At 47.9% G+C, this 27,544-nt stretch overlaps 1 protein-coding gene and 1 long non-coding RNA gene across 5 annotated transcripts; both read right to left on the bottom strand.

Moving 5' to 3' along the window:
- Positions 1-972: 972 nt before the first annotated feature.
- Positions 973-4,769, bottom strand: LOC129516093 (MAPK-interacting and spindle-stabilizing protein-like). The gene is made up of 3 exons (XM_055335445.1): positions 4,763-4,769; positions 4,461-4,622; positions 973-3,692 (listed from the first exon to the last, which is right to left on the bottom strand). Exons 1-3 carry the CDS (start codon positions 4,767-4,769, stop codon positions 3,109-3,111), a joined length of 753 nt encoding a protein of 250 aa, XP_055191420.1. The 3' UTR covers positions 973-3,108.
- Positions 4,770-6,081: 1,312 nt separating this feature from the next.
- On the bottom strand, positions 6,082-22,137 carry LOC129515865 (uncharacterized). Of its 4 annotated transcripts, none has more exons than XR_008665671.1 (5): positions 21,979-22,137; positions 20,893-20,950; positions 20,432-20,536; positions 9,173-9,236; positions 6,082-7,041 (listed from the first exon to the last, which is right to left on the bottom strand). It is a non-coding gene; the product is annotated as an uncharacterized LOC129515865 (long non-coding RNA). The 4 variants fall into 4 exon arrangements; XR_008665669.1 differs by having other exon boundaries at positions 6,082-6,168; XR_008665670.1 differs by having other exon boundaries at positions 6,082-6,150.
- Between the last annotated feature and the right edge of the window lie 5,407 nt (positions 22,138-27,544).

The raw sequence follows: 27,544 nt of genomic DNA, 5'->3' as shown, positions 1-27,544 counted from the left end.
GGGAAGCCAAATAGCCAGGATAACTTTGGGAAAAAAGAACAAAGTTGGAGAATTCACATGTCCTCATTTCGATACATTGTCCAGCTAAAGAAGTCAAAATAGCATGGCCCTGGTAGAAAGGTAGATCTACACAGACCAGTGAAGTGTAACAGAACCAGAAAGAAAGCCTCATGTATATGGTCAGGTAATCTTCAAAAAGGACGTCAAAACTACCCAATAGGGAAAGGAGAGTCTCTCTAACAAATGCTGTTGAAAACACTGAGTATCTACATGCAAAACAATAAAGTGGGCTCTTGCCTGACATCATGCACAAAGACTTAACTCAAAATGTATCAAAGAACTAAACGTAAAAGTTAAAATTATAAAACGCTTGCAAGGAAACATAGGGAAAAGAGTCCCAATATCAGATCTGCCAATGATTTCTCTCTTTTTTTAAACAGGCTCCATACCCAGGGTGGAGCCCCATATTAGGCTCCAACTCACAACCCTGAGATCAAGACCTGAGCTGACATGGAGTCCTATGCTTACTGACTGAGCCACCCAGGATCCCCGGACCTGGCAATGATTTCCTGACTACGAAACCAAAGCACCAGCAAACAAGTAAACATACACAAATGGGGTCTATAAAACGTCAAATGCATCAAAGGATACAATCTAGAGAGTGAAGAGACAACGAATAGAATGGGAAAAATATGTGCAAATCATGTATTTGACAATAAGTGAATATACAAAAAACTCCTACGAACTTCGTCACAAGGCAACAAGTAGCCCAATGGAAGAAAGGACGAAGAGCTTGTACAGACATTCCTTGAAAGATGTATAAATGGCCAATGAACCTATGAAATGCTGCTCCACATCACTAACCATTAAAAAAGGCAAATCACAACCACGATGTGAGTCCCCCATCAGGCTTCCTGCATGGAGCCGGCTTCTCCCTCGGCCTATGTCTCTGCCTCTCTCACTCTCTGTCACTCTCATGAATAAAGAAATAAAAATCTTTAAATAAAAAAAAAAATAAAACAAAATAATTCGCTTAGGCGTTTGCTGGAAGGTGCTGCTTGTTGCTCAACTTAGGGTCCGTGGAATCCGTGAGGCACGATCATCCTTACATTCAAGGCTTGCCGTTTCTTGTGTCACCAATGTGCTCCTTCCTCTTTAACCCTTCCTCCAGAGGTGGGTCAGGGAGGGGGTCCCAGGAAGTGAGGTCACTCCCGTGACACAGAGCCCAACAGAACTTGGAGCCCCCGTAACCAGGCAACCTCATCCAGTGCAGCCCCAACTCAGGCTCACTTGGCTGGAGACATCCGCTCCTCGAAGATGTTTTCTTGCTGCCGGCCCACCTCTGGGGGCTCTGGCTCCCAGGTACCCCAGGGGTGCCGCTTGTTCCAATGCTGTAGACTTTGGCTCCAGCATAAAAACCAACGCCTCAGGGCGTTTATCAGGAGGCGCCATCAGGTAACACAGAGCAGGCCAGGCCAGGCCCCCTGACCAGCCATCCTGGGTGGCCCCATCCCCTCCTCTCCAGCTTCAGGGACACAGGGATGTGTGGGCAGGTCGCTTCCAGGCTGGGGGACGTTGCAGGGCGGCAGGTTCCCCGGTGATCCCTTCAGGGTCACCGTGAGGTCAAGGTGGACAGGGTGGAAACAGGGTTCCGGAGGTCCTCTTACCCGCCCCAGAGTCACCCCGAGGCCCTGCAGCCGCACCCCTTTGCTCTCCTTGGGGGAGGTGGGTGCCGCATGCGCTGTGGTGTGTCTGGATGGGGGCAGCTGGGGGTGCGGCCCAACCGAGGCGGCCGGACCGGGCGCTGAGGCCTCCTGCCTGGCTGCCGGGCGCTGTCTCCACAGAGCTGCACCCGGGCCATGGGGCGCCAGCGGGAGGAAGGGGTCGCCTGCCCCACCGCCTCCAGGAACTGGGAAGTGCCCTGCGCAGCTAAAGGAGGCCAGCGCGGGCTCAAGGTGAGTGCAGGGGCTGGGGCACCCCCGACACCCGGGGCCCCGATGCGGCACGAAGGGCCCCGGGTCCCAGAAGCCAGCCTGCTACTCCCCTGGCCTGGCCCCTACACTCATGCTCCCACACGAGTCTGCATTCCCCTCCTCCCCACACTTGCCCCAGGGCCCTGCCCCTGCCTGGGCCAGATGCAGAGTCCCTGTGCACAGATGTGTAGGAATGTCAGACTAGAGCCTCCAGGGGAAGCCTGGTCGCCCAGTGGTTTAGCGCCTGCCTTCCGCCCAGGTCCTGACCCCGCAGGCCTGGGATCGAGTCCCGCCTCGGGCTCTCTGCACCAGGGCTGCTTCTCCCTCTGTCTGTGTGTCTGCCTCTCTCGGTCTCTGTCTCTCTGTGTCTCTTGAGGTCCTTGTAGTGATCCAACCTTTTTTGAACATTTATCCTCTGAGATTGTTTCTTTATTGGATAGTTCGTCTTGTTTGTGTAAGAGACAGGCAGAGAGCAGGGAGGGGGAGAGGGAGACCCAGGCTCCTCAAGCACACTGGGCCCCAAGCCCGGGGCCTGCCAGGGCGGGATCCCACGGGGCTGCGGCCACGACCTGAGCCACAGCCGAGAGTCAGATGCTAAGTGCCTGAGCCACAAGCATCAAGGCCCGGGTTCCTGCCATGGGCGCTCCTGCTGCCCGCAGCCCCCGAGAGCTCGGGCTGCGGTCTGCGCTCCCAGCCCAGGCCTCCGGGCGGTTCCATGCAGGCTGCACTTCCCCTCTGTCCCACCTCAGGGTGCAAGGGCCTCGGCCGGGAAGGGGCCTCCCATCTGCCCGACGAAGCCCAGCCGGACGGAGCTGCTGGAGCAGGAATTCCAACAACTGCTGCCCGCCTTGCTGCGCAGGGATGTCATCTCGGTATTCATGTTTTTAGATGAATGTCATGGATTTGCCACCACCGAGGAGGTGCTGGATCTGCTGTTTACGAAGTGAGCACCTGCCCCTCCATGGCCCAGGGGAGCGCCACCTGCTGGTGGGGAGGCTGGGGAAGGGTTCTGAGCTTCCCGGGCCTCGGGCTGCTCCCCCGACTGGAGCAGAGTCACCCAGGGCACAATGGGGTCCTGGAGGGCAGCCCCGGGGCCTGGCCTGTGACAGGTCGGCCAGAGGGGCTGTGCCTGTGCTCAGCAGCCGTCCTCACCCCATGACGGGGCCTGTGCCTCCTCCCCACCGTCACCAGGGTCTTGAGCTGGCCTCTTTTCCCGTTGAAAGGGAGGTTTGAGAGTCCACCGGGGGTCTGTGTCCTGGGGCAACCAGACAGGGGGACCACGGGGACCCCGGGGCGCCCAGGCCCACTCTGATATCGGCCATGGGCCTGGCCGGAGCCCTTTCATGCTCAAGCACTCAGGAGGCCCCAGCAGGTGCGGGCGCTTCTCCGGGAGCTGCGCGTGGCCCCACGCACAGAGCTGACGGCACCCAGGGCTCCGGCGTCGTCGGGGGTCAGAGGGTGACAGCCCCCATGGTGAGAGGTCGCGGCCACAGGACGATTCATGGGATGCCCCCCGCCCTCCTCTAGATATGGATGCATCGCAGGTGGGTGTGGTGGCAACGACGCGGTCCTGCAGCCCTGGAAACTGTGAGTGACTCCGGCTGCTGCAGGCGGGCCTTCCCTCTCCAGGAGGGCAGCGAGGGGGCTGTGGGTCGGGGGGTGCTGGACACTCACCCCACACACCTGCAATTCCTGTGACAGGGTAAAGGTCTAAGGGCCCTTAAGGAAAAGAGGAAAGGAGAGCTGTGAATAGGGTGTGGGCTTGGTGGGAGAGCACTGGGACCCCGAAGGGAGACTTTCTCCATGCCCGCCCCTCCACCCCTCTGTCTGCCCCACACCTGGGACCCAGAGCAGAGGGGGTGGGGAGCATCGCACTCCCCAATATGGTGGCACCTGGACCCAGGTGCACAGCAGGTTGCCAGGAGGGCCGTTGAGGGCTCACGGACCAGGTGGCCCTCGCCCTGTGGGAGACGGGAGATTGGAGTCAGTGGAAGGACATCCCCTGGGGCCCCTCATGAGGGAGGCAGCGCAGAGCCACAGGAGGGAAAGTGGAGGTCCCGGGTGGCTCCTGGCAAAGCCTGGCAGGACACAGAGCCCGAGCTCTCTGGCTTGGACCTTCCCAGAGTGACAGTGTGTGCAGTGAGGGCAATGACAGGCCAGACGCCCCCCCCACCCCATCCCCGGACGCCTGCCGGTGGATTCAAGGGGCAAGTGGGCAGGGACCCAGGCTGAGGAGGGAGCCCCGCTTCCCCAGCAAAGACAGTGATGGTCACACCGCTGGGCGTGGGCTCCCCCGCACAGAGGCTTCGTGCCAGCCCCTCCTCGGTGAGCAGGCCTGTGGCAGGCAGGACTGCCAGGTGGCAGGTGGACGAGGAGCAGGACTGGCCTCCGACAGGCCCGCGCGGGAGGCTGAGGCCCCGGGTCCTGCAGGGTTTCCCCGGGACACCTCGGCGTGAGGGAGCCCTGTCTTCTGACGCCTGTACCCACCTGTCCCTCCCCAGGGCCATGTGCTGCATCCTGGAAATATGGGTGGATTATTATCGGCAGGACTTGTGTCAGCTCCGAGAATTTGCTTCCCTGAAGAAGATTCTGGAATTCTTAAGGCAGCGCATGCCAGGCACAGATGTGGAGCTCCGTGCCCGACGTTACCTCCAACAACTCAGACGCCTTCATGCAGTGGAGCCAGAGGCTGGGGGTGAGGAGTCCTAGGGGTGGCCGAGCTGGGGACAGGGTGGGCCCCACGGATCCAGCGACCGTGCAGCTGGGCAGGGAGCAGGGGTTAGGCTCACACCCCATCCCCACGAGCTCTAGGCTGGGGACACCTACCAGGGCTCTCCCCCCCACCCCCACACAAACACTGAGCGGTGGGGAGAGTGTCCTTGATTTGGGAGGGTCGTGGAAAGTCCGTCCTGGTGGTGATACTTTGTCTTTTTGGAGCTACAGCTTTGGCCCGAGCAAAAGACCCTGAGCCACTTCAGCAGCCCGCCCCAGCTCCAACTCCGGGGCCTGCTGCCTCGGTAGGGCCTGAAGTGATCGAGGCCATCCTGACAGCTGGGGCTGAGGGCTCGGCCCCAGCTGAGGTGCCAGCTGGGGAGGCGAAGCCCCTGCAGATAGTGGTCACTGCTCTAGTTCCTGCTGCACCCTGGACGAGCCACCTGCACCCGCGGCCACCCGGGAGGAGGAGCAGGCCCCGGCACCTTCAAGCGGGGTCCCCAGAATGCCAGAGCCGCCACTTGCCTCTGGAACAACTGGCTTCCATCCCTGAGCAGCCCCCTGACCACCTGGGGAGCCCACCCCAGCTCCCACCGCGGGGCTCGTGATGGCTGCAGCCCAACGGAGGCTTGCCCTCCCCTGTCACTTGATTCTTTCTATATTTTGAGTTTTTCTTTAACCTGTATAATGCCTTATGAGTTTTATCGTCATAAATTATAAGTTAACTTCAAACAAAATTCACTCTGATGCTTTTAAACTATACATCGTGGACCTACACTTTAGGTCCATTCACAGTGTCACAGGCCCCAGAGCCCAGGGCACCGGGGGACACAGCCCAGGATCGGGTGCTCCCCCGGGTCAGGCAGAGGCCGGGAGGACACAGGACAGCCAGGGGGCTCCTGCCCCCGGGCGGCCCGAGCTGTACAGATCGGCGGGCCCGCCCCTGGAGCATCCAGGGCCCTGTGCACTGGGAGCTGCGGTAGTCACTGCGGGAGCTGACTCCAGGGCTGCACAGCTGGCCGCCCCCACTGTTGTTGTCCCTCCTGGTGTCACCCTGTACCTGGGACTGAGCAGGGGCCTCACAGATAAACAACTCCCACTGAGCCATACACCTGGCAGGGGCCTGGGTAGCTCCCCATGTGCACACACCTGAGAATCAGCACAGCAGGCCCCTCCCCCAGAAGACCAGCTAGAAGGTCAGGGGAAAAGCAAGGTATTGACCAGGCAGCACTGGAAAGTTCCAGGGGAAGTCGAGGGATTTACAGTATATAGAATCAGAGGATACTCCCCCTTGTTTTTTTCTTTTCTGTTTGTTTCTGCTGTTTCCCCACCCCCTTTTTTATTCTTTTTTATTTCTTCTTTTCTCTCTCTCTCTCTCTCTCTCTCTGTCTCTCTCTCTCTCTCTCTCTCTTTCTCATTATTCCAGTACAACTTGTCTTTGGCCACTCCGCACTGAGTAAAATGGCTAGAAGGAAAAACTCACCTCAAAAGAAAGAAATCAGAAACCGTCCTCTCTCCCACAGAGTTACAACATTTGGATTACCATTCAATGTCAGAGAGCCAATTCAGAAGCACAATTATAAAGCTACTGGTGGCTCTAGAAAAAAGCATAAAGGACTCAAGAGACTTCATGACTGCAGAATTTAGATGTAATCAGGCCAAAATTAAAAATCAGTTAAATGAGATGCAATCTAAACTGGAGGTCCTAACAACCAGGGTTAACGAGGTAGAAGAACGAGTGAGTGACACAGAACACAAGTTGATGGCAAGGGCGGAAACTGAGGGGAGAAAAGAAAGACAATCAAGAGACCATGAGGATAGGTTAAGGGAAATAAATGACAGCCTCAGAAGGAAAAATCTACGTTTAATTGGGGTTCCCGAGGGCGCCAAAAGGGACAGAGGTCCAGATTATGTATTTGAACAAGTCATAGCTGAGAAATTCCCTAACTTGGGAAGGGAAACAGGCATTTAGATCCAGGAGACAGAGGGATCCCCCCCCCCCACCAAAAATCCATAAAGACCGCTCAACATTTAACATTTAATTTAATACTGAAACTTGCAAATTCCAAAGATAAAGAGAAGATCCTTAAAGCAGCAAGAGACAAGAAATCACTAACTTTTTGGGGAGAAGCATTAGGACAACAGCAGACCTCTCTCAACAGAGACCTGGGAGGCAATAAAGGGCCGGCAGGATATAGTCAGGGTCCTAAATGAGAGGAACCTGCAGCCAAGAATACTTTATCCAGCAAGGCTCTCAGTCAGAATAGAAGGAAACATAAAGAGCTTCCAGGATAGGCAGAAACTGAAAGGATATGTGACCACCAAGCCGGCTCTGCCAGAAATATTAAGGGGGACCCTGTAAAAGAAAGAGGAAGTCCAAGGAAACAATCCACAAACACAGGGACTGAATAGGTATCATATTCAGGTATCATAAATCCCTATCTTTCAATAGTAACTCTGAACGTGAACGGGCTTAATGACCCCATCCAAAGGCGCAGGGTTTCAGACTGGATAAAAAAAGCAAGGCCCATCTATTTGCTGTCTCCAAGAGACTCATTTTAGACATCAGGACACCTACAGTCTGAAAACAAAAGGTTGGAGAACTGTGTACCATTCAAATGGTCCTCAAAAAAAGCAGGGGTAGCCATCCTTATATCAGATAAATTAAAGTTTATCCCAAAGACTGTAGTGAGAGGTGAAGAGGGACACTATATCATACTTAAAGGATCTATCCAACAAGAGGACCTAACAATCATGAATATTTATGGCCCGGATGCGTGAGCCGCCAAGCAGATCAATCAATTAATAACCAAAGTTAAGACATACTTAGATAATAATACACTTCTACTTGGGGACTTCAATGTAGCGCTTTCTGCAATCGACAGGTCTTTCAAGCACAACATCTCCAAAGAAACAGGAGCTTTAAATGATACCCTGGACCAGATGGATTTCACAGATATTTACAGAACTTTACATCCAAACGCAACTGAATACACATTCTTCTCAAGTGCACATGGGGCTTTCTCCAGAAGAGACCACAAACTGGGTCACACATCAGGTCCTAACTGATACCAAAAGATTGGGATCGTCCCCTGTGTATTTTCAGACCATAATGCTTTGAAACTAGAACTAAATCACAAGAAGAAGTTTGGAAGGATTTCAAACACGTGGAGGTTAAGGACCATCCTGCTAAAAGGTGAAAGGGTCAACCACGAAATTAGAGAAGAATTAAAAAGATTCATGGAAACTAATGAGACTGAAGACACCACCATTCAAAATCTTTGGGATACAGCAAAAGCAGGCCTGAGGGGGAAATGCATCACAATACAAGCATCCATCCAAAAACTGGAAAGAACTCAAATACAAAAGCTAACCTTGCACCTAAGGGAGCTGGAGAAAAGACAGCAAATAGATCCTACACCCAGCAGAAGAAAAGGGTTAAAAAAGACTCGAGCAGAACTCAATGAAATAGAGACCAGAAGAACTGTGGAACAGATCAACAAAACCAGGGTTTGGTTCTTTGAAAGAATTAATAAGATAGATAAACCACTAGCCAGCCTTATTTAAAAGAAGACAGAAAACACTCAAATTAAAAAAATCATGAAAGAGAAAGGAGAGATCACTACTAACACCAAAGAAAGGACCTAGAGTGTATTCTATACGTTGAGCAAAGTCAGTCATTCAGACAAAGTACCGGATGATTTCACTCATATGTGGAATTAAAACAACAACAACAACAACACACGAATATAGGGGAAGGAAGGAAAAGAGTGGGAGGTATACTATAAGAGATTCTTTAGTACAGAGAACAAGAGGCTTGCTGGAGGGAAGCAGGGCATGGGATTGGCGTGGTGATTGGCATTGAGGAGGGCACTTGTTATGTGTTATACATAAGTGATGAATCACTAAATACTAGTCTTGAACCAATATTACAGTGTATGTTAACTAACTAGAATTTAAGTAAAAACTTGAAAAAAAATAAGGAAAGAACACTCATGGAATGGTAAAGCTTGCAGGGACCACGGTAGTCCAGTAGCAAGCACCTTGTGCATTAAAAGATGAGGAAGGGGCGCCTGGATGGCACAGTCAGTTATGTGACCAACTGTTGGTTTCAGCTTGGATCCTGATCTCAGGGTCATGAGGTCGAGTCCCACATCGGGCTCCGTGCTCCATCTGGAGCGTGTTTCCCGCTCTCTCTAACTCCCACTTGTGCTCTCTCTCCCTCTCTCTGATATATATATCTTAAAAAAATTAAGATGAGAAAAATAAATCACATTTTCAGACACAGTGCAGACCCTGGAGCTACAAAGCCTCACCTATACCACACACTACCCTGCTTGCCTCATCTTTCCTCAAGCTCCCTTTTCTGCTCTCTCTTCCTCCTTTTTCTTTCCTAGACACCATATGCTTAGTGAGGCCAGCAGGACCAAGAGCTAAAAATGTCCTGGGTGTGGCCCTTCATAAAGGCTTTCATCAAAGGCACTTACCTTGAAGTTGAAGCCATGATGAGCCAGGAACAGAGACTTGTCTATATGTGCAGAGTCAAAGAACCTGTAAGACAGCAAAAGTCGACTTTTAAAAATTGTATGCCGGGCAGCCCGGGTGGCTCAGTGGTTCGGCGAGTGCCTTCGGCCCAGGGTGTGATCCTGGACACCCAGGATCGAGTCCCACGTCAGGCTTCTGCGTGGAGCCTGCTTCTCCCTCTGCCTGTGTCTGTGCCTCTCTCTCCCTTCTGTGTCGCTCTCATGAATAAATAAAGAAAATCTTTAAAAAATAAAAAAATAAAATAAAATATGTATTCTTTCATTGTAAAGGTCCTTAACTATCAATTTCACTTGAAAAAAAATGTATGTTAATTAGCAAGGAATAGGACCTTCTCACCATTTAAGTGAAAACAAAACAAAACAAAACACATGTTTAGCTTAAAGTTCACCAGCAGTAAGCAGAGGATGGATTGAAAACACACACAGCAGAGGGGGTCTAGTCAACTGGCCAATCAGAGGGAAAAACAACGAGCTCTCCACCTCCTGCTGAAACATATTATAGGTCAAAGGTTTTCACCGTCAAAACTACTGGCATGTGAGCCGGATGAACCTTTGTTGGGGGGCTGTCCTGTGAATTACGGGATTTTAACAGCTTTCCGGAACTCTACCCACTAGATGCCAGTAAAACACGGATCCCCTACCTGTGAAATCAAACATGTTTCCAGACATTGCCATACGTCCCATGGGGGACAAAATTGCAGCTGGTTGACAACTATTATTCTATATCAAGACTACCAATAGATCCTACTGTAAAGAGGAAATACTGTCTACTAGTGCTGCCCAATATGGTATGTGGTTATTAGATATCTGATATATATGGCGAGTGTGATTGAGAAAGTGAATTTTTAATTTTATATAATTTTAATTAATTTTAATGTCAATTATCACATGTGCCTGGCCAGTGACCACCGTATTAGTGAAGTCCCAGATGGATAAAGAACCAATTATGAAACAACGTTCTCTTAACAACCAACAGGTCAAAGAAGAAAAAATTCTTTCATAGAATCACTTAAGGGGGAAATTAAAAAGCATCTTGAGGCCATCTGGGTGGCTCAGTTGGTTAAGCCTTCGACTCCTGCTTTGGCTCAGATCATGATCTCAGGATCTTGAGATGGAGCCCTGTGCCGGGATCTGCAGTGAGTGTGGAGCCTGCTTAAGATTCTCCCTCTCCGGATGCGGAGAAAAGGGAACACTCTTACACTGTTGGTGGGAATGTGAACTGGTGCAGCCACTCTGGAAAACTGTGTGGAGGTTCCTCAAAGAGTTAAAAATAGACCTGCCCTATGACCCAGCAATTGCACTGTTAGGGATTTACCCCAAAGATTCAGATGCAATGAAACGCCGGGACACCTGCACCCCGATGTTTCTAGCAGCCATGTCCACAATAGCCAAACTGTGGAAGGAGCCTCGGTGCCCATCGAAAGATGAATGGATAAAGAAGATTCGGTTTATGCATACAATGGAATATTACTCAGCCATTAGAAACGCCAAATACCCACCATTTGCTTCAACGTGGATGGAACTGGAGGGTATTATGCGGAGTGAAGTAAGTCAGTCGGAGAAGGACAAACAGTGTATGTTCTCATTCATTTGGGGAATATGAATAATAGTGAAAGGGAATATAAGGGAAGGGAGAAGAAATGTGTGGGAAATATCAGAAAGGGACACAGAACATAAAGACTCCTAACTCTGGGAAACGAACTAGGGGTGGTGTAGGGGGAGGAGGGCGGGGGGTGGGGGTGAATGGGTGACGGGCACTGCGGGGGACACTTGACGGGATGAGCACTGGGTGTTATTCTGTATGTTGGTAAATTGAACACCAATAAAAATTAATTAAAAAAAAAAGATTCTCCCTCTGCTTTCCCCCTGCCCCAACCCACTCCTGGGTTCTCTCTCTTACATAAATACATAGTATCTTGAAACAAATGAAACAAGGAAAGCCAATATACCAAAACATTTAGGCTGCAGCAAAAGATTTCTAGGAGAGCTTAATGCTATAAACACATACAGAGAAAAATATATACATAAATATCTCAAGGAACTCTAGAAAGAATAGATGAATGGATAAAGAAGACGTGGTACATATGCGATGGAGTATTATTCAGTTATAAAAAGAATGAAATCTCGTCATTTGGAATGACGTACATGGAGCTAAAGAGTAATACTAAGCGAAATAAGTGAGTCAGAGAAACACAAATATCATATGATTTCATTCCTAAGTGTAATTTAAGAAAAAAAAAAAAAAGAATGTGCAAAGGGGGCCACCTAGGTGGTTCAGACGGTAAAAGCATCTGCCTTTGTGTGTTGTTTATTTTTTTCACTTCACGAGACTTAATACTCTTTCATGAAAAGAACTCTTACTAAACTAGGAGTAAAAGTAAACCAACTAAACATAATAAAGACCAAATATGAAAAAAAAAAAAACATCCCAACTAATGTACAAAATAGCAAAAGACTCAAACTTTTCCTCTAAAAATAGGATCAAAATAAAGTTCTTTACTCTGGCCTTTCCATCAAATCTAGTACTAGAAAACTTAGCCAGAGCAATTAGGCAAGTAAAAGAAAGAAAAAACATCAAAACTGGAAAGGAAGAAGAATAATCTTATTTGCATATAACATAATCTTATACGTAGAAATCGTAAGGGTTAAAAAAATTAGAAGCAGTAAACAAATTCAACAAGGTTGCAGAAATGAAATCCAACACACCAAGAAGCAGTTGCGTCTCTATCTGTTAACAATGAACAGTTTGAAGTGGAACTCAAGAACACATCTCCATTTACCAAAACACCGAAAAAAAGTAAGATATTCAGGAGTAAGACTAATGAAAGAAGTGAAAGAATCATACACTGAACATGAGAAAACATATGTAAGAGTAATGTTTAAAAAAAAAAAAACCCAAAATAGATATCTTGCATTCATAAGTTGATAGACTTGATATTTTTTTAAAAGATTTTACTTATTTATTCATGAGAGACACACGGAGAGAGAGGCAGAGACACAGGCAGAGAGGGAAGCAGGCCCCGTGCAGGGAGCCTGATGCGGGACTCGATCCGGGGACTCCAGGATCATGCCCTGAACCAAAGGCAGACGCTTAACCACAGAGCCACCCGGGCTTCCCGATGATAGACTTAATATTGCTAAAATGTCAATGCTGCCCAAAGTACTTCACAGGTTCAGGGCAATCTCTATCAAAATCCCGATACCATTTTTTTTTCCAGAAATCGAAAAATCCGTCCTAAAATTATTTGGAATCAAGGGAAGCCAAATAGCCAGGATAACTTTGGGAAAAAAGAACAAAGTTGGAGAATTCACATGTCCTCATTTCGATACATTGTCCAGCTAAAGAAGTCAAAATAGCATGGCCCTGGTAGAAAGGTAGATCTACACAGACCAGTGAAGTGTAACAGAACCAGAAAGAAAGCCTCATGTATATGGTCAGGTAATCTTCAAAAAGGACGTCAAAACTACCCAATAGGGAAAGGAGAGTCTCTCTAACAAATGCTGTTGAAAACACTGAGTATCTACATGCAAAACAATAAAGTGGGCTCTTGCCTGACATCATGCACAAAGACTTAACTCAAAATGTATCAAAGAACTAAACGTAAAAGTTAAAATTATAAAACGCTTGCAAGGAAACATAGGGAAAAGAGTCCCAATATCAGATCTGCCAATGATTTCTCTCTTTTTTTAAACAGGCTCCATACCCAGGGTGGAGCCCCATATTAGGCTCCAACTCACAACCCTGAGATCAAGACCTGAGCTGACATGGAGTCCTATGCTTACTGACTGAGCCACCCAGGATCCCCGGACCTGGCAATGATTTCCTGACTACGAAACCAAAGCACCAGCAAACAAGTAAACATACACAAATGGGGTCTATAAAACGTCAAATGCATCAAAGGATACAATCTAGAGAGTGAAGAGACAACGAATAGAATGGGGAAAATATGTGCAAATCATGTATTTGACAATAAGTGAATATACAAAAAACTCCTACGAACTTCGTCACAAGGCAACAAGTAGCCCAATGGAAGAAAGGACGAAGAGCTTGTACAGACATTCCTTGAAAGATGTATAAATGGCCAATGAACCTATGAAATGCTGCTCCACATCACTAACCATTAAAAAAGGCAAATCACAACCACGATGAGGGTCACCTCACACCCATTAGGATGACCACTATTAAAAAATAAAATGTTGGCAAGGATATGGAGAAATCGGGACACTTGTGCGTTGCGGATAGGAATGTAAAATGGTGCAACCACTATGTAAACAGTATGAGAGTTCCTCAAAAAAAAAAATTAAAAATACAACTACCATATAACCCAGCAATCCTACTTCTGGGCTACGTGTAGTCAAAAGGATTGAAAGCGGGGTCTCCAAGAGACCTCCATCTTCAGAGAAGCATTCTGTGTCATAGCCACGGGGTGGGAGCAACTCACATGTCCATCAAAGGTAAATGGATAAAGAAAACGTGGCATAGGGATCCCTGGTGGCGCAGCGGTTTGGCGCCTGCCTTTGGCCCAGGGCGCGATCCTGGAGACCCGGGATCGAATCCCACATCGGGCTTCCGGTGCATGGAGCCTGCTTCTCCCTCTGCCTGTGTCTCTGCCTCTCTCTCTCTCTGTGACTATCATAAATAAATAAAAATTAAAAAAAAGATTTAAAAAAAAAAAAAAAAGAGCATTTGCTGTTAAAAAAAAAAAAAAAAAAGAAAACGTGGCATATACTGATGTTTATTTATTTATGAGAGACACACGGAGAGAGAGGCAGAGACACAGGCAGAGGGAGAAGCAGGCTCCATGCAGGGAGCCCGAGGGGGGACTCGATCTCAGGTCCCCAGGATCAGGCCCTGGGCCAAGGCGGCGCTAAACCGCTGAGCCACCCGGGCTGCCCTCTCTTTCTTAGTAAAGAGAAATTTTACCACATTACAAGCACAGTATGACACAATCACTTGTACATTTTCAATAGCTTAGTCTACACCCCCAGGTGACTCGGGCTGAGCGTCCACCTTCGGCCCAAGGCCTGATCCTGGGATCCGGGATCGAGTCCCCCATCAGGCTTCCTGCATGGAGCCGGCTTCTCCCTCGGCCTATGTCTCTGCCTCTCTCACTCTCTGTCACTCTCATGAATAAAGAAATAAAAATCTTTAAATAAAAAAAAAAAATAAAACAAAATAATTCGCTTAGGCCTTTGCTGGAAGGTGCTGCTTGTTGCTCAACTTAGGTTCCGTGGAATCCGTGAGGCACGATCATCCTTACATTCAAGGCTTGCCGTTTCTTGTGTCACCAATGTGCTCCTTCCTCTTTAACCCTTCCTCCAGAGGTGGGTCAGGGAGGGGGTCCCAGGAAGTGAGGTCACTCCCGTGACACAGAGCCCAACAGAACTTGGAGCCCCCGTAACCAGGCAACCTCATCCAGTGCAGCCCCAACTCAGGCTCACTTGGCTGGAGACATCCGCTCCTGGAAGATGTTTTCTTGCTGCCGGCCCACCTCTGGGGGCTCTGACTCCCAGGTACCCCAGGGGTGCCGCTTGTTCCAATGCTGTAGACTTTGGCTCCAGCATAAAAACCAACGCCTCAGGGCGTTTATCAGGAGGCGCAGTCAGGTAACACAGAGCAGGCCAGGCCAGGCCCCCTGTGCCAGCCATCCTGGGTGGCCCCATCCCCTCCTCTCCAGCTTCAGGGACACAGGGATGTGTGGGCAGGTCGCTTCCAGGCTGGGGAACGTTGCAGGGCGGCAGGTTCCCCGGTGATCCCTTCAGGGTCACCGTGAGGTCAAGGTGGACAGGGTGGAAACAGGGTTCCGGAGGTCCTCTTACCCGCCCCAGAGTCACCCCGAGGCCCTGCAGCCGCACCCCTTTGCTCTCCTTGGGGAGGTGAGTGCCGCATGGGCAGTGGTGTGTCTGGATGGGGGCAGCTGGGGGTGCGGCCCAGCCGAGGCGGCCGGACCGGGCGCTGAGGCCTCCTGCCTGGCTGCCGGGCGCTGTCTCCACAGAGCTGCACCCGGGCCATGGGGCGCCAGCGGGAGGAAGGGGTCGCCTGCCCCACCGCCTCCAGGAACTGGGAAGTGCCCTGCGCAGCTAAAGGAGGCCAGCGCGGGCCCAAGGTGAGTGCAGGTGCTGGGGCACCCCCGACACCCGGGGCCCCGATGCGGCACGAAGGGCCCCGGGTCCCAGAAGCCAGCCTGCTACTCCCCTGGCCTGGCCCCTACACTCATGCTCCCACACGAGTCTGCATTCCCCTCCTCCCCACACTTGCCCCAGGGCCCTGCCCCTGCCTGGGCCAGATGCAGAGTCCCTGTGCACAGATGTGTAGGAATGTCAGACTAGAGCCTCCAGGGGAGGCCTGGTCGCCCAGTGGTTTAGCGCCTGCCTTCCGCCCAGGTCCTGACCCCGCAGGGCTGGGATCGAGTCCCGCCTCGGGCTCTCTGCACCAGGGCTGCTTCTCCCTCTGTCTGCGTGTCTACCTCTCTGGGTCTCTGTCTGTGTCTCTTGAGGTCCTTGTAGTGATCCAACATTTTCTGAACATTTATCTTCTGAGATTGTTTCTTTATTGGATAGTTTGTCTTGTTTGTGCAAGAGACAGGCAGAGAGCAGGGAGGGGGAGAGGGAGACCCAGACTCCTCAAGCGGACTGGGCCCCAAACCCGTGGCCTTCCAGGGCGGGATCCCAGGGTGCTGAGGCCGAGACCTGAGCCACAGCCGAGAGACAGATGCTAAGTGACTGAGACACAGGCATCAAGGCCCGGGTTCCTGCCGTGGGCACTCCTGCTGCCCGCAGCCCCCGAGAGCTCTGGCTGCGGTCTGCGCTCACCAGCCGAGGCCTCCGGGCAGCTCCATGCAGGCTGCACTTCCCCTCTGTACCAGCCTCAGGGTGCAAGGGCCTCGGCCAAAAGGGGCCTCCAATCTGCCCGACGAAGTTCAGCCGGACGGAGCTGCTGGAGCAGGAATTCCAACAACTGCTGCCCGCCTTGCTGCGCAGGGATGTATCTCTGTATTCATCTTTTTAGATGAATGTCATGGATTTGCCACCACCGAGGAGGTGCTGGATCTGCTGTTTACAAAGTGAGCACCTGCCCCTCCACGGCTCAGGGGTGGGCCACCTGCTGGTGGGGCGGCTGGGGAAGGGTTCTGAGCTTCCTGGGCCTCGGACTGCTCCCCCGACTGGAGCAGAGTCACCCAGGGCACAGTGGGGTCCTGGAGGGCAGCCCCGGGGCCTGGCCTGTGACAGGTCGGCCAGAGGGGCTGTGCCTGTGCTCAGCAGCCATCCTCACCCCATGACGGGGCCTGTGACTCCTCCCCACCGTCACCAGGGTCTTGAGCTGGCCTCTTTTCCCGTTGAGAGAGAGGTTTGAGAGTCCACCGGGGGTCTGTGTCCTGGGGCAACCAGACAGGGGGACCACGGGGACCCCGGGGCGCCCAGGCCCACTCTGATATCAGCCATGGGCCTGGCCGGAGCCCTTTCATGCTCAAGCACTCAGGAGGCCCCAGCAGGTGCGGGCGCTTTTCCGGGAGCTGCCCGTGGCCCCACGCACAGAGCTGACGGCCCCCAGGGTTCCAGCGTAGTCGGGGGTCACAGGGTGACAGCCCCCATGGTGAGAGGTCGCGGCAACAGGACGATTCAGGGGATGCCCCCCGCCCTCCTCTAGATATGGGTGCATCGCAGGTGCGTGTGGTGGCAACGACACGGTCCTCCAGCCCTGGAAACTGTGAGTGACTCCGGCTGCTGCAGGCGGGCCTTCCCTCTCCAGTAGGGCAGCGAGGAGGCTGTGGGTTGGGGGGTGCTGGACCCTCACTCACCCCACACATCTGCAATTCCTGTGACAGGGTAAAGGTCTAAGGGCCCTTCAGGAAAAGAGGAAAGGAGAGCCACAAATAGGGTGTGAGCTTGGTGGGAGAGCACTGGGACCCCGAAGGGAGACTTTCTCCATGCCCGCCCCTCCGAACCCTCTGTCTGCCCCACACCTGGGACCCAGAGCAGAGGGGGTGGGGAGCATCGCAGTCCCCAATCTGGTGGTACCTGGACCCAGGTGCACAGCAGGATGCCAGGAGGGCCATTGAGGGCTCACGGACCAGGTGGCCCTTGCCCCGTGGGAGACGGGAGATTAGAGTCAGTGGAGGGACATCCCCTGGCGCCCCTCATGAGGGACGTAGCGTAGAGCCACAGGAGGGAAAGTGGAGGTCCCGGATGGCTCCTGGCAAGGCCTGGCAGGACACAGAGCCGAACCCTCCTGGCTTGGACCTTCCCAGAGCGACAGTGTGTGCAGTGAGGGCAATGACAGGCCAGACGCACCCCCCCCCCCGGTCCCCGGACGCCTGCCGGTGGATTCAAGGGGCAAGTGGGCAGGGAGCCAGGCTGAGGAGGGAACCCCGCTTCCCCAGCAGACAGTGATGGTCACACCGCCGGGCGTGCGCTCCCCCACACAGAGGCTTCGTGCCAGCCCCTCCTCGGTGAGCAGGCCTGTGGCAGGCATGACCGCCAGGTGGCAGGTCGACGAGGAGCAAGACCGGCCTCCGAAAGCCCGCGCGCCTCCGAAAGCCCCGCGCGGGAGGCCGAGGCCCTGGTCCTAGGGCTTCCCGGGACACCTCGGTGTGAGGGAGCCCTGTCTTCTGAGGCCTGTGCCCACCTGTCCCTCTCCCCAGGGCCATGTGCTGCATCCTGGAAATATGGATGGATTATTATCGGGAGGACTTTTGTCAGCTCCCAGAAGTTGCCTCCCTGAAGAAGATTCTGGAAAATCATAAGGCAGCACATGCCAGGCACAGACGTGGAGCTCCGTGCCCGGCGTTACCTCCAACAACTCAGACGCTTCCATGCAGGGGAGCCAGAGGCTGGGGGTGAGGAGGCCTGGGGGTGGCGGAGCTGGGGACAGGGTGGGCCCCACGGATCCAGCGTCCGTGCAGCTGGGCCGGGAGCAGGGGTTAGGCTCACACCCCATCCCCACGAGCTGCAGGCTGGGGACACCTCCCAGGGCTCTTACCCTCCCCGTCCCCCCTCCCCATTGAGCGGTGGGAAGAGTGTCCTTGATTTGGGAGGGACGTGGAAAGCCCGTCCTGGTGGTGATACTTTGTCTTCTTGGAGCTACAGCTTTGGCCCGAGCAAAAGACCCTGAGCCAATTCAGCAGCCCGCCCCAGCTCCAACTCTGGGGCCTGCTGCCTCGGTAGGGCCTGAAGTGATCGAGGCCATGCTGACGGCTGGGGCTGAGGGCTTGGCCCCAGCTGAGGTGCCAGCTGGGGAGGCGAAGCCCCTGCAGATAGTGGTCACTGCTCTAGTTCACCGCTCCACCCTGGACGAGCCGCCTGCACCCGCGGCCACCCGGGAGGAGGAGCAGGCCCCGGCACCTGCAATCGGGGTCCCCAGGGCGCCACAGCCTCCACTTGCCTCCGGAACAACTGGCTTCAACCCCTGAGCAGCCCCCCGACCACCTCGGGAGCCCGCCCCAGCTCCCACCGCGGGGCTCATGATGGATGCAGCCCAACGGAGGCTTGCCCTCCCCTGTCATTTGACTGTTTCTATATTTTGAGTTTTTCTTTAACCTGTATAATGGCTTATGAGTTTTATTGTAATAAAGTATGTTAACTTCAAACAAAATTCACTCTGATCTTTTAAATTATACATCGTGGACCTACACTTTAGGTCCATTCACAGTGTCACAGGCCCAGAAGCCCAGGGCATCGGGGGACACAGCCCAGGATCGGGTGCTCCCCCTGGTCAGGCAGAGGCTAGGAGCACACAGGAGAGCCAGGTGCTCCTGCCGCCGGGTGGTCCGAGCTCTATAGATCGGCAGCCCGCCCCTGGAGCATCCAGGCCCCTGTGTACTGGGAGCTGTGGTAGTCACTGCGGGATCTGACTCCAGGGCGGCACAGCTGGCCGCCCCCACTGTTGTTGTCCCTCCTGGTGTCACCCTGTACCTGGGACTGAGCAGGGGCCTCACAGATAAACAACTCCCACTGAGCCATACACCTGGCAGGGGCCTGGGCAGCTCCCCAGGTGCACACACCTGAGAATCAGCACAGCAGGCCCGTCCCCCAGAAGACCAGCTAGAAGGTCAGGGGAAAAGCAACGTATTGACCAAGCAGCAATGGAAAGTTCCAGGGGAAGTTGAGGGATTTACAGAATATAGAATCAGAGGTTACTCCCCCTTGTTTTTTTCTTTTCTCTTTGTTTCTGTTGTTTCCCCACCCACCTTTTTTTTTCTTCTTTTTTTACACATCCTGACTCTCTCATATTTAGCTGTGTGGGTTTCATAACTGATCATAACAGGTGAGGATATAAGGAGGCTCAAAGGCACTCTCTTCATTGGTTATGTTAAGATAATAGGTACCTCACAGGAACTTTCTGAAGATTCAAGAAGGCAGTACATGTCACATTCAGCTGAGTGCCTGAAGCTACAGGCTTCTGTCCTGGTTTGTGTGTTGTTGGTGGTTTTTTTTTTTTTTTAACGTAATTTTAAAAAATCTTATGATTTAACACTTTTCATACACCTTGTAATTCATCCTCAGATATAACTGCACACCTACAAAATGATGCACATTCAAAGCTGGGTGTTACAGCACTGTTTGTATGAGTAAAAGATTGGAACTAACCTAAATTTGCATTTATGAAGAACTGATTTCATAAATTACAGTATATCCCTAAAATGGAATATTATGTAGCTGTTAAAAAAGAGAAAAAATGTCTACATAGTGATAAGGGAAAATCTCTCAGAGAACAATGTTAAGGAAAAAAACCCAAAGTTTAAAGGAGTATACGCAGGAGCTTAACTTTATTGTAAAAAAGCAGAAAATTATAAACGCTTTTATTAAGAAACTAATAGGCTATAGAAAGGAGTTATCTCTTTATATGCTTATATCTTTAAAATTTTGAACCATGTGAACATATCTACTTAAAAATTATATTTTAAAATGCAAGCAAGAAAAAAATAGGCCCAAAAAAGCATGTGGAGCTACTCAGAAAAAGATACTAATATATAGAGGCAAGATGTCATAATTTCTCTACCACGTGGTACAAACAAGCCAACATTTATAGGACTTATAATTAAACTTTTTATAATAAAGCTTATTTGGAGAATTGTATAAAAAACTGTGCATTACATCTTTAAAGTGATAGTAAATGACTATTCAAACACTTTAAAGAAAGAGCATTATATGAGACATCATGTACGTGACATATATCAGTCTATAGAAAAATGTGATGATTACCTTTATCATTTCTTCTTCTCCTGCTGTTTTACTTTTTGCTTCTATATCACCTGCTTCATTGCATCTAAGGAAGCAGCTATTTGAGGCCAATAAAGCCATTTTCCCCTATATAAAACAAAGTAACAACAAGAAAGTTACAAGAATACCTGCAAAAGAATTCTTAAGCCTTGAGAAGGAAATTAATTCCTCCTCTTACCCCCAACTCTAAAAGCAATCATTAATAATTTGGAGAAAACACAGAAAAAAAATTATACAGAAAAGAAAACCAAAATCACCTTTAATCTTACTACTCAAAGATAACCCAGTAAATATTATTAGTATATTCTATTAATAGGACTGAATTCTAACAAGGTGAAGTAGAACTGTTTCCTTTGGCCCTAGAGACCTACTGAGGATATAACTTAGAAATGTTTCAGTGAATAAAATTAAGTTAAAAGGTGATTATAGTTCAACCTACTTACCTAGAATCAGACAATTTGACAGCTGTAAACTGCTCTGGAGGACTAGGGCCCTCATCAACTACAGGAGAAAAACATTTTGAAATAAATTTGACATTTGTTATAAATATAAATGTAAAAATTGCTTCAGCTTTAAAAAACGTTTTCTTTTAAAATTAAATATAAGAATATTGTGATATTTTTATTTAATCATAATATACTATTCAGATTAGAGTATCAAGATCTACTTATCTTCTTACAACTACAGAGTTAATTTTACATACTTAATAGGTAGGTCAGCTTGATGCTTACTTATAAAATATTTTCTTCCTGTGTTTTAAAATGCACTCAGTACATAGACAAATAAGCACTCACTATTTAAAAAACTAAATGCTTTAACTTATTCAAGGGATGGACATTCAAATAAAAAATATACTGCTTTTTAATCTTCTGATTACTTTATATCTCATTAATGCTTATACTGATGGGATAGGGGGAATAACAGTTACTTTAATTAATAATCAAATTATTAATAATGCTCCAGGTTAGTTTTGACAAAAGGTCTAAAGAATAAAGGAATAAAATCTTTGACACAACAACGTTTCCCTTTCAATTTCAATTGTTCATTTTGTTTTTGATTTCCTTGATACTCTTCTGGAAGAATACAGAATGTATGTATGTATGTATGTATGTATTTATTTATTTATTTTTAAATTTTTATTTATTTATGATAGTCACACACACACAGAGAGACAGAGAGAGAGAGAGAGAGAGAGAGGAGGGAGGCAGAGACATAGGCAGAGGGAGAAGCAGGCTCCATGCACTGGGAGCCTGACATGGGATTCGATCCCGGGTCTCCAGGATCACGCCCCGGGCCAAAGGCAGGCGCTAAACTGCTGCGCCACCCAGGGATTCCCCAGAATGTTTTAAATGCTTACACTGAAAGAGGGATTTGCTAGTATCTGGTAAATATTAAGGAAGGAAAAAAGGGAAGAGTCAAATGCAATGAATTTATTCCTTTGAGATTAGATTTGGCCAAGTGAATGAATGTCATAAAATATATACTTTTAAGTGGTCTTTTCCTTTTCATTGCTTCTACTAGACACAAACCTTCTTTATGTGGAGCTCCCAATGTAAAAAGTCCATTGTCAAGTGCATGTATATAGGTTCCTTTATCCATTTCAATTGCTATGCTTCCTGAAATTTCATCGAAGTTTGTGACTGTCCACCAGATTCCTAAAAAACAAAATTAAAATTTTAGATTTGACACAAGGTTCTTATTTGTTGTTCTTGTTGTCATCACTTATTTTTAAAAACTTTTATTTTGGGGGATCCCTGGGTGGCGCAGCGGTTTGGCGCCTGCCTTTGGCCCAGGGCACGATCCTGGACACCCGGGATCGAATCCCACGACGGGCTCCCGGTGCATGGAGCCTGCTTCTCCCTCTGCCTGTGTCTCTGCCTCTCTGTCTCTCTGTGTGTGACTATCATAAATAAATAAAAATTAAAAAAAAACTTTTATTTTACAGTTATAGGAAACAATACAGAGACATCTCGTATACCCTTTACTCATTTCTCCCAGTGGTAACATCTTACATAACTATAGTACAATATTAAAACCAAGAAACTACCCTTTATTCAAACTATGAACCTCATCACACTTCATTAGTTTTACATATAATCACTCATTTCATGTATAGATGTAGGTGACCACAATCAAGATTACATTCTTTTTAAAATGTAAAATAGCAGTGCATGTGAAGGCACAAAACGATAGAGAACAGTCTCTTCCATCCATTGCCCCAGTCATCCATGACTGCTTTCCAAAGGCAATGACTATTATAATGTATTTCTCACATATTCTTCCAGAAAGACTTTCTAGCACAGTATTTTTTTTCAGGTTTTTATTTAGATTCCAGTTAGTTAACATACAGTGTAATATTTGTTTCAGGTACAGAATTTAGTGATCCATCACTCTGCTCATCACAGCAAGGGCCTTTTTAATACCCGTCACCCATTTAATCCATCCTCCCGGCCACCTCCCCTCCAACAACCCTCAGTTTATTCTCTATAGTCAAGAGTCTGTTATCTGGTTTGGCCCCTCCCTTCCTCTTTTTTCCCCTATGTTCATCTGTTTTGTTTTCTGAATTCCACATACAAATGAAATCATATGGTATTTTTTCTCTGATTTATTTCACTTAGCAAAATGCTCTCTAGCGCCATCTCCTGGCAAATGGCAAGCTTTCTTTATCTTTTCTTTTTTTTGTGGGGGGGTCTAGCACAGTATTGTTATTTAAAAAGATTTTATTTATTTGACAGAAAGACAAAGCATAAGTAGGGGGAGTGGAAAGCAGAGGGAGATGGAGAAGCAGACTCCCCACTGAGCAGGGAACCCAGTGCAGAGCTTGATCCCAGGGGATCATGAGCTGAGACAAAGGCAGACACATAACTGACTAAGCCACCCAGGCGCACCCTAACACAGTATTCTTCATCATGACTTTGGATCAGCAACAAAATGAGCAGAAATTGTGTACTCTATGTACACGAAAATAAACGGGTTTCTTTTTAAAAATTCATTTTTAATTCAAGTATATAATTCATGTACTTTGTTATGTTAGTTTCATATGCATATTATAACTCAGCAATTCTATACATTCCTCAGTGTTCATCAAGATAAGTGTATTCTTAATTCCCCTTCAACTATTTCACCCATCCACCTACTCATGCTGCACATTCAATGCAATCCCTGTCAAAATACCAAGAACATTTTAAATAGAACTAGAATAATCCTAAAATTTGTATGGAACCACAAAAGATCTCAAATAGCCAAAGAAATCTTGGAAAAGAATCCAAGATTTCAAGAAATACTATATTGCTGTAGTAATAAAACCATTATGGTACTGGCATAAATACAGATATATAAGTTATTGGAATAGAATGTCCAGAAATAATCCCACACTTTTTTTTTTTTTTTAAGATTTGAGAGAGAAAGAGCATAAGAAAGAGAACACAAGTGGGGGAGGGCCAATGAGAAAGGGGGATGCTGACTACTCCCTGAGCAAGGAGCCTGAAGTGGAACTTGATTCCAGGACCCCAAGATCATGACCTGAATCAAAGGTAGACAATTAACCTACTGAGCCACCCAGGCACCAAACCTACACTTTTATGGGAAATTAATTTATGACAAAGAAGGCAAGAGTACAGAATGGGAAAAAAACAATCTTCAACAAATGGTGCCGGGAAAACTGGACCATTTTCTTACACCATATACAAAAACAAACACAAAATAGATTAAAGACCTAAATGTGAGACCTGAACCCAAAAAATGTCTATAAGCAAACATATACAGTATCCTTCCTGATTCTTTGACATCAGCCATGGAAATATTTTTCTTAGTATGTCTCCTCTGGCAAGGAAAACAAAATTAAATTACTGAGACTTCACCAAATAAAACGCTTTTGCATAGTGAAGGAAACCACTGACAAAACAAAAAGACAAACTACTGAATGGGAGAAGCTAGTTGCAAATGATACCTCCAATCCTCCAATAAGGGATTAGTATCCAAACAATACAAAGAATTTATACAACGTTAACAGCACAAACCTCCCAAATAATCCAATTAAAACATGGGCTGAGGATGTGAGTAGAAATTTTTCCAAGTAAGACATACAGATGACCAACAGACACAAAAATGCTTATTAACATTATTAATAATCAGGAAAATGCAAATTAAAACCTCAATATTGCCTTACAACTGTTAGAATGGCTAAAATAAAACGGACAAGAAGTAACAAGTGTTGGTGAAGATGTGGAGAAAAAGGAACCCTTGTGCACTGTTGGTGGAAATGCAAATTGGTGCAGACTGTGGAAAATAGTATGGAGTTTCCTCACAAAATTAAAAATAGAATTACCATATGATCCAGTAATTCCATTACTGGATATTAACCCAGAGAAAATGAAAACACTAATTTGAATAGATGCATTCCTATGTTTACCGCATCAGTTTATAGCCGGGCTTTTTGTTCTGTTCTAATGATCTACATATTGTTTTTACGCTAAGACCAAACTGTTTTGATTAGTATATTTTTGTAACATAGTTTGAAATCAGGAAGTCTGATGTCTCCAGCCTTGTTCTTCTTTCTTAAGATTACCAGCTATCTGGAGCCTTTTGTGGTTCCTTACAAATTTTAGGACTGTTTGCTCATTATTTGTGAAAAATGCCTTCGGAATTTTGATAAGAGATTGCACTGAATCTATAGATTGCTTTGAGATACTATGAGAATTTTAATAATTTAATTCTTCTGATCCACAAGCATGGACTATCTTTCCATTTATACGTATCTTCTTCAACTTCTTTTATCCATGTCATACTTGTCAATGTACAGGTCTTTTACATCCTTGTTAATCATTTATCGGATGTGACACCAAGGGTGAAAATAACAAAAGAAAAATTAGACAAAATGAACTCATTGAAATGAAAAACTTTTGGGGCACCTGGATGGTTCAGGTAGTGATCTTAGGGTTGTGGAATCGAGCCCTGAGAATCTTAATATTCTCTCTCTCCTTCTCCCTCTGCCCCTCCCCTGCCTCTGTCACCCTCTCTAAAAATAGAAAAATAAGAAAAAAAAAAAAAGAAAAACTGTGCACCACAGGACACTATCAAGAGAGTAAAGAGACAATTTTGAGAATGGTAGGAAACGTTTGTAAATCACATATCTGACAAGAGATTAACATCCAGAATACATGAACAACTCTTAAAACTCAACAAGAGCAACAAAACAACCCATTTCAAAAAACAGCAAAGGATTTGAATAGATATTTCTCCAAAGAAAATACAGAAATGGCCAATGAGAATTGCTCAATATTGATAATCAATCAAGAAATGCAAACTGAAACCGTAATGATATACCATTTCATACACACTAGGGTGGCTATTATCAGAGAATCAGAAATAACAAATGTTGGTGAGGATATGGAAAAATTGAAACCCTGTGCACTGCTGGTGGAAATATAAAATGCAACTATGCAAAACAGTATGGTGGTTTCTCACAAAATTAAAAATGGCATTACTGTCATGATATAGCAATTCCACTTCTAGGTACATGCCCAAAAGAACTGAAACCAAAGTCTTTTTTTTTTTTTTTTTAATTATTGAGAGTCACAGAGAGAGAGAGAGGCAGAGACACAGGCAGAGGGAGAAGCAGGCTCCATGCACCAGGAGCCCGACGTGGGATTCGATCCCGGGTCTCCAGGATCGCGCCCTGGGCCAAAGGCAGGCGCCAAACCAGTGCGCCACCCAGGGATCCCATTGAAGAGATATCTGTACACCCATATTTCTCGCAGAATTATCCACAATAGGCAAAAAGTGGAAGTAACTCATGTGTTCATTGAAATATGAATGGATAAATGCAGTATATACACAATGGAGTATCAGTCATTTTTTTTTAATTTTTATTTATTTATGATAGTCACACACACACACACACACACACAGAGAGAGAGAGAGAGAGAGAGAGAGAGAGACATAGGCAGAGGGAGAAGCAGGCTCCATGCACTGGGAGCCCGACGTGGGATTTAATCCCGGGTCTCCTGGATCGCGCCCTGGGCCAAAGGCAGGCGCTAAACCGCTGCGCCACCCAGGGATCCCGAGTATGAGTCTTAAAAGGAAGACTGACACATGCTGTAACATGGATGAATCTTGAAGACCTCCTGATTCACAGAGAGAGAGACAGGCAGAGACACAGGCAGAGGGAGAAGCAGGCTCCATGCACCAGGAGCCCGACGTGGGATTCGATCCCGGGTCTCCAGGATCGCACCCTGGGCCAAAGGCAGGCGCCAAACCAGTGCGCCACCCAGGGATCCCATTGAAGAGATATCTGTACACCCATATTTCTCGCAGAATTATCCACAATAGGCAAAAAGTGGAAGTAACTCATGTGTTCATTGAAATATGAATGGATAAATGCAGTATATACACAATGGAGTATCAGTCATTTTTTTTAATTTTTATTTATTTATGATAGTCACACACACACACACACACAGAGAGAGAGAGAGAGAGAGACATAGGCAGAGGGAGAAGCAGGCTCCATGCACTGGGAGCCCGACGTGGGATTTAATCCCGGGTCTCCTGGATCGCGCCCTGGGCCAAAGGCAGGCGCTAAACCGCTGCGCCACCCAGGGATCCCGAGTATGAGTCTTAAAAGGAAGACTGACACATGCTGTAACATGGATGAATCTTGAAGACCTCCTGATTTCAAAAAACTCCGAAGTGACAGGAATCAAGACAAATATATCAACAGAACAGACAAATCAATGGAACAAAGTCCAAAGATATATCAGCACATATAAGGTCAAATGATTTTTGACAAACGTATTAAGGCAGTTAAATGGAGAAAGGAAAGTCTATTCAACAGTGGTGCTAGAACAGCTGGTTATCAATATGAAAAAATGAAAAAAACAACTTTGATCCCTAATTCACACAAGACTAAAAATTAATGAGAGAGATCACAGATCTTTTTTTTAATACATTTATTTTTTATTGGTGTTCAATTTACCAACATACAGATTAACACCCAGTGCTCATCCCGTCAAGTGTCCCCCTCAGTGCCCGTCACCCATTCACCCCCACCCCCCGCCCTCCTCCCCCTCCACCACCCCTAGTTTGTTTCCCAGGGTT

This window comes from Nyctereutes procyonoides, unplaced genomic scaffold, assembly GCF_905146905.1.
Source record: "Nyctereutes procyonoides isolate TBG_1078 unplaced genomic scaffold, NYPRO_anot_genome, whole genome shotgun sequence".
NCBI classification, from domain to species: domain Eukaryota; kingdom Metazoa; phylum Chordata; class Mammalia; order Carnivora; family Canidae; genus Nyctereutes; species Nyctereutes procyonoides.
This window is presented reverse-complemented; position numbering and strand designations above follow the sequence as displayed.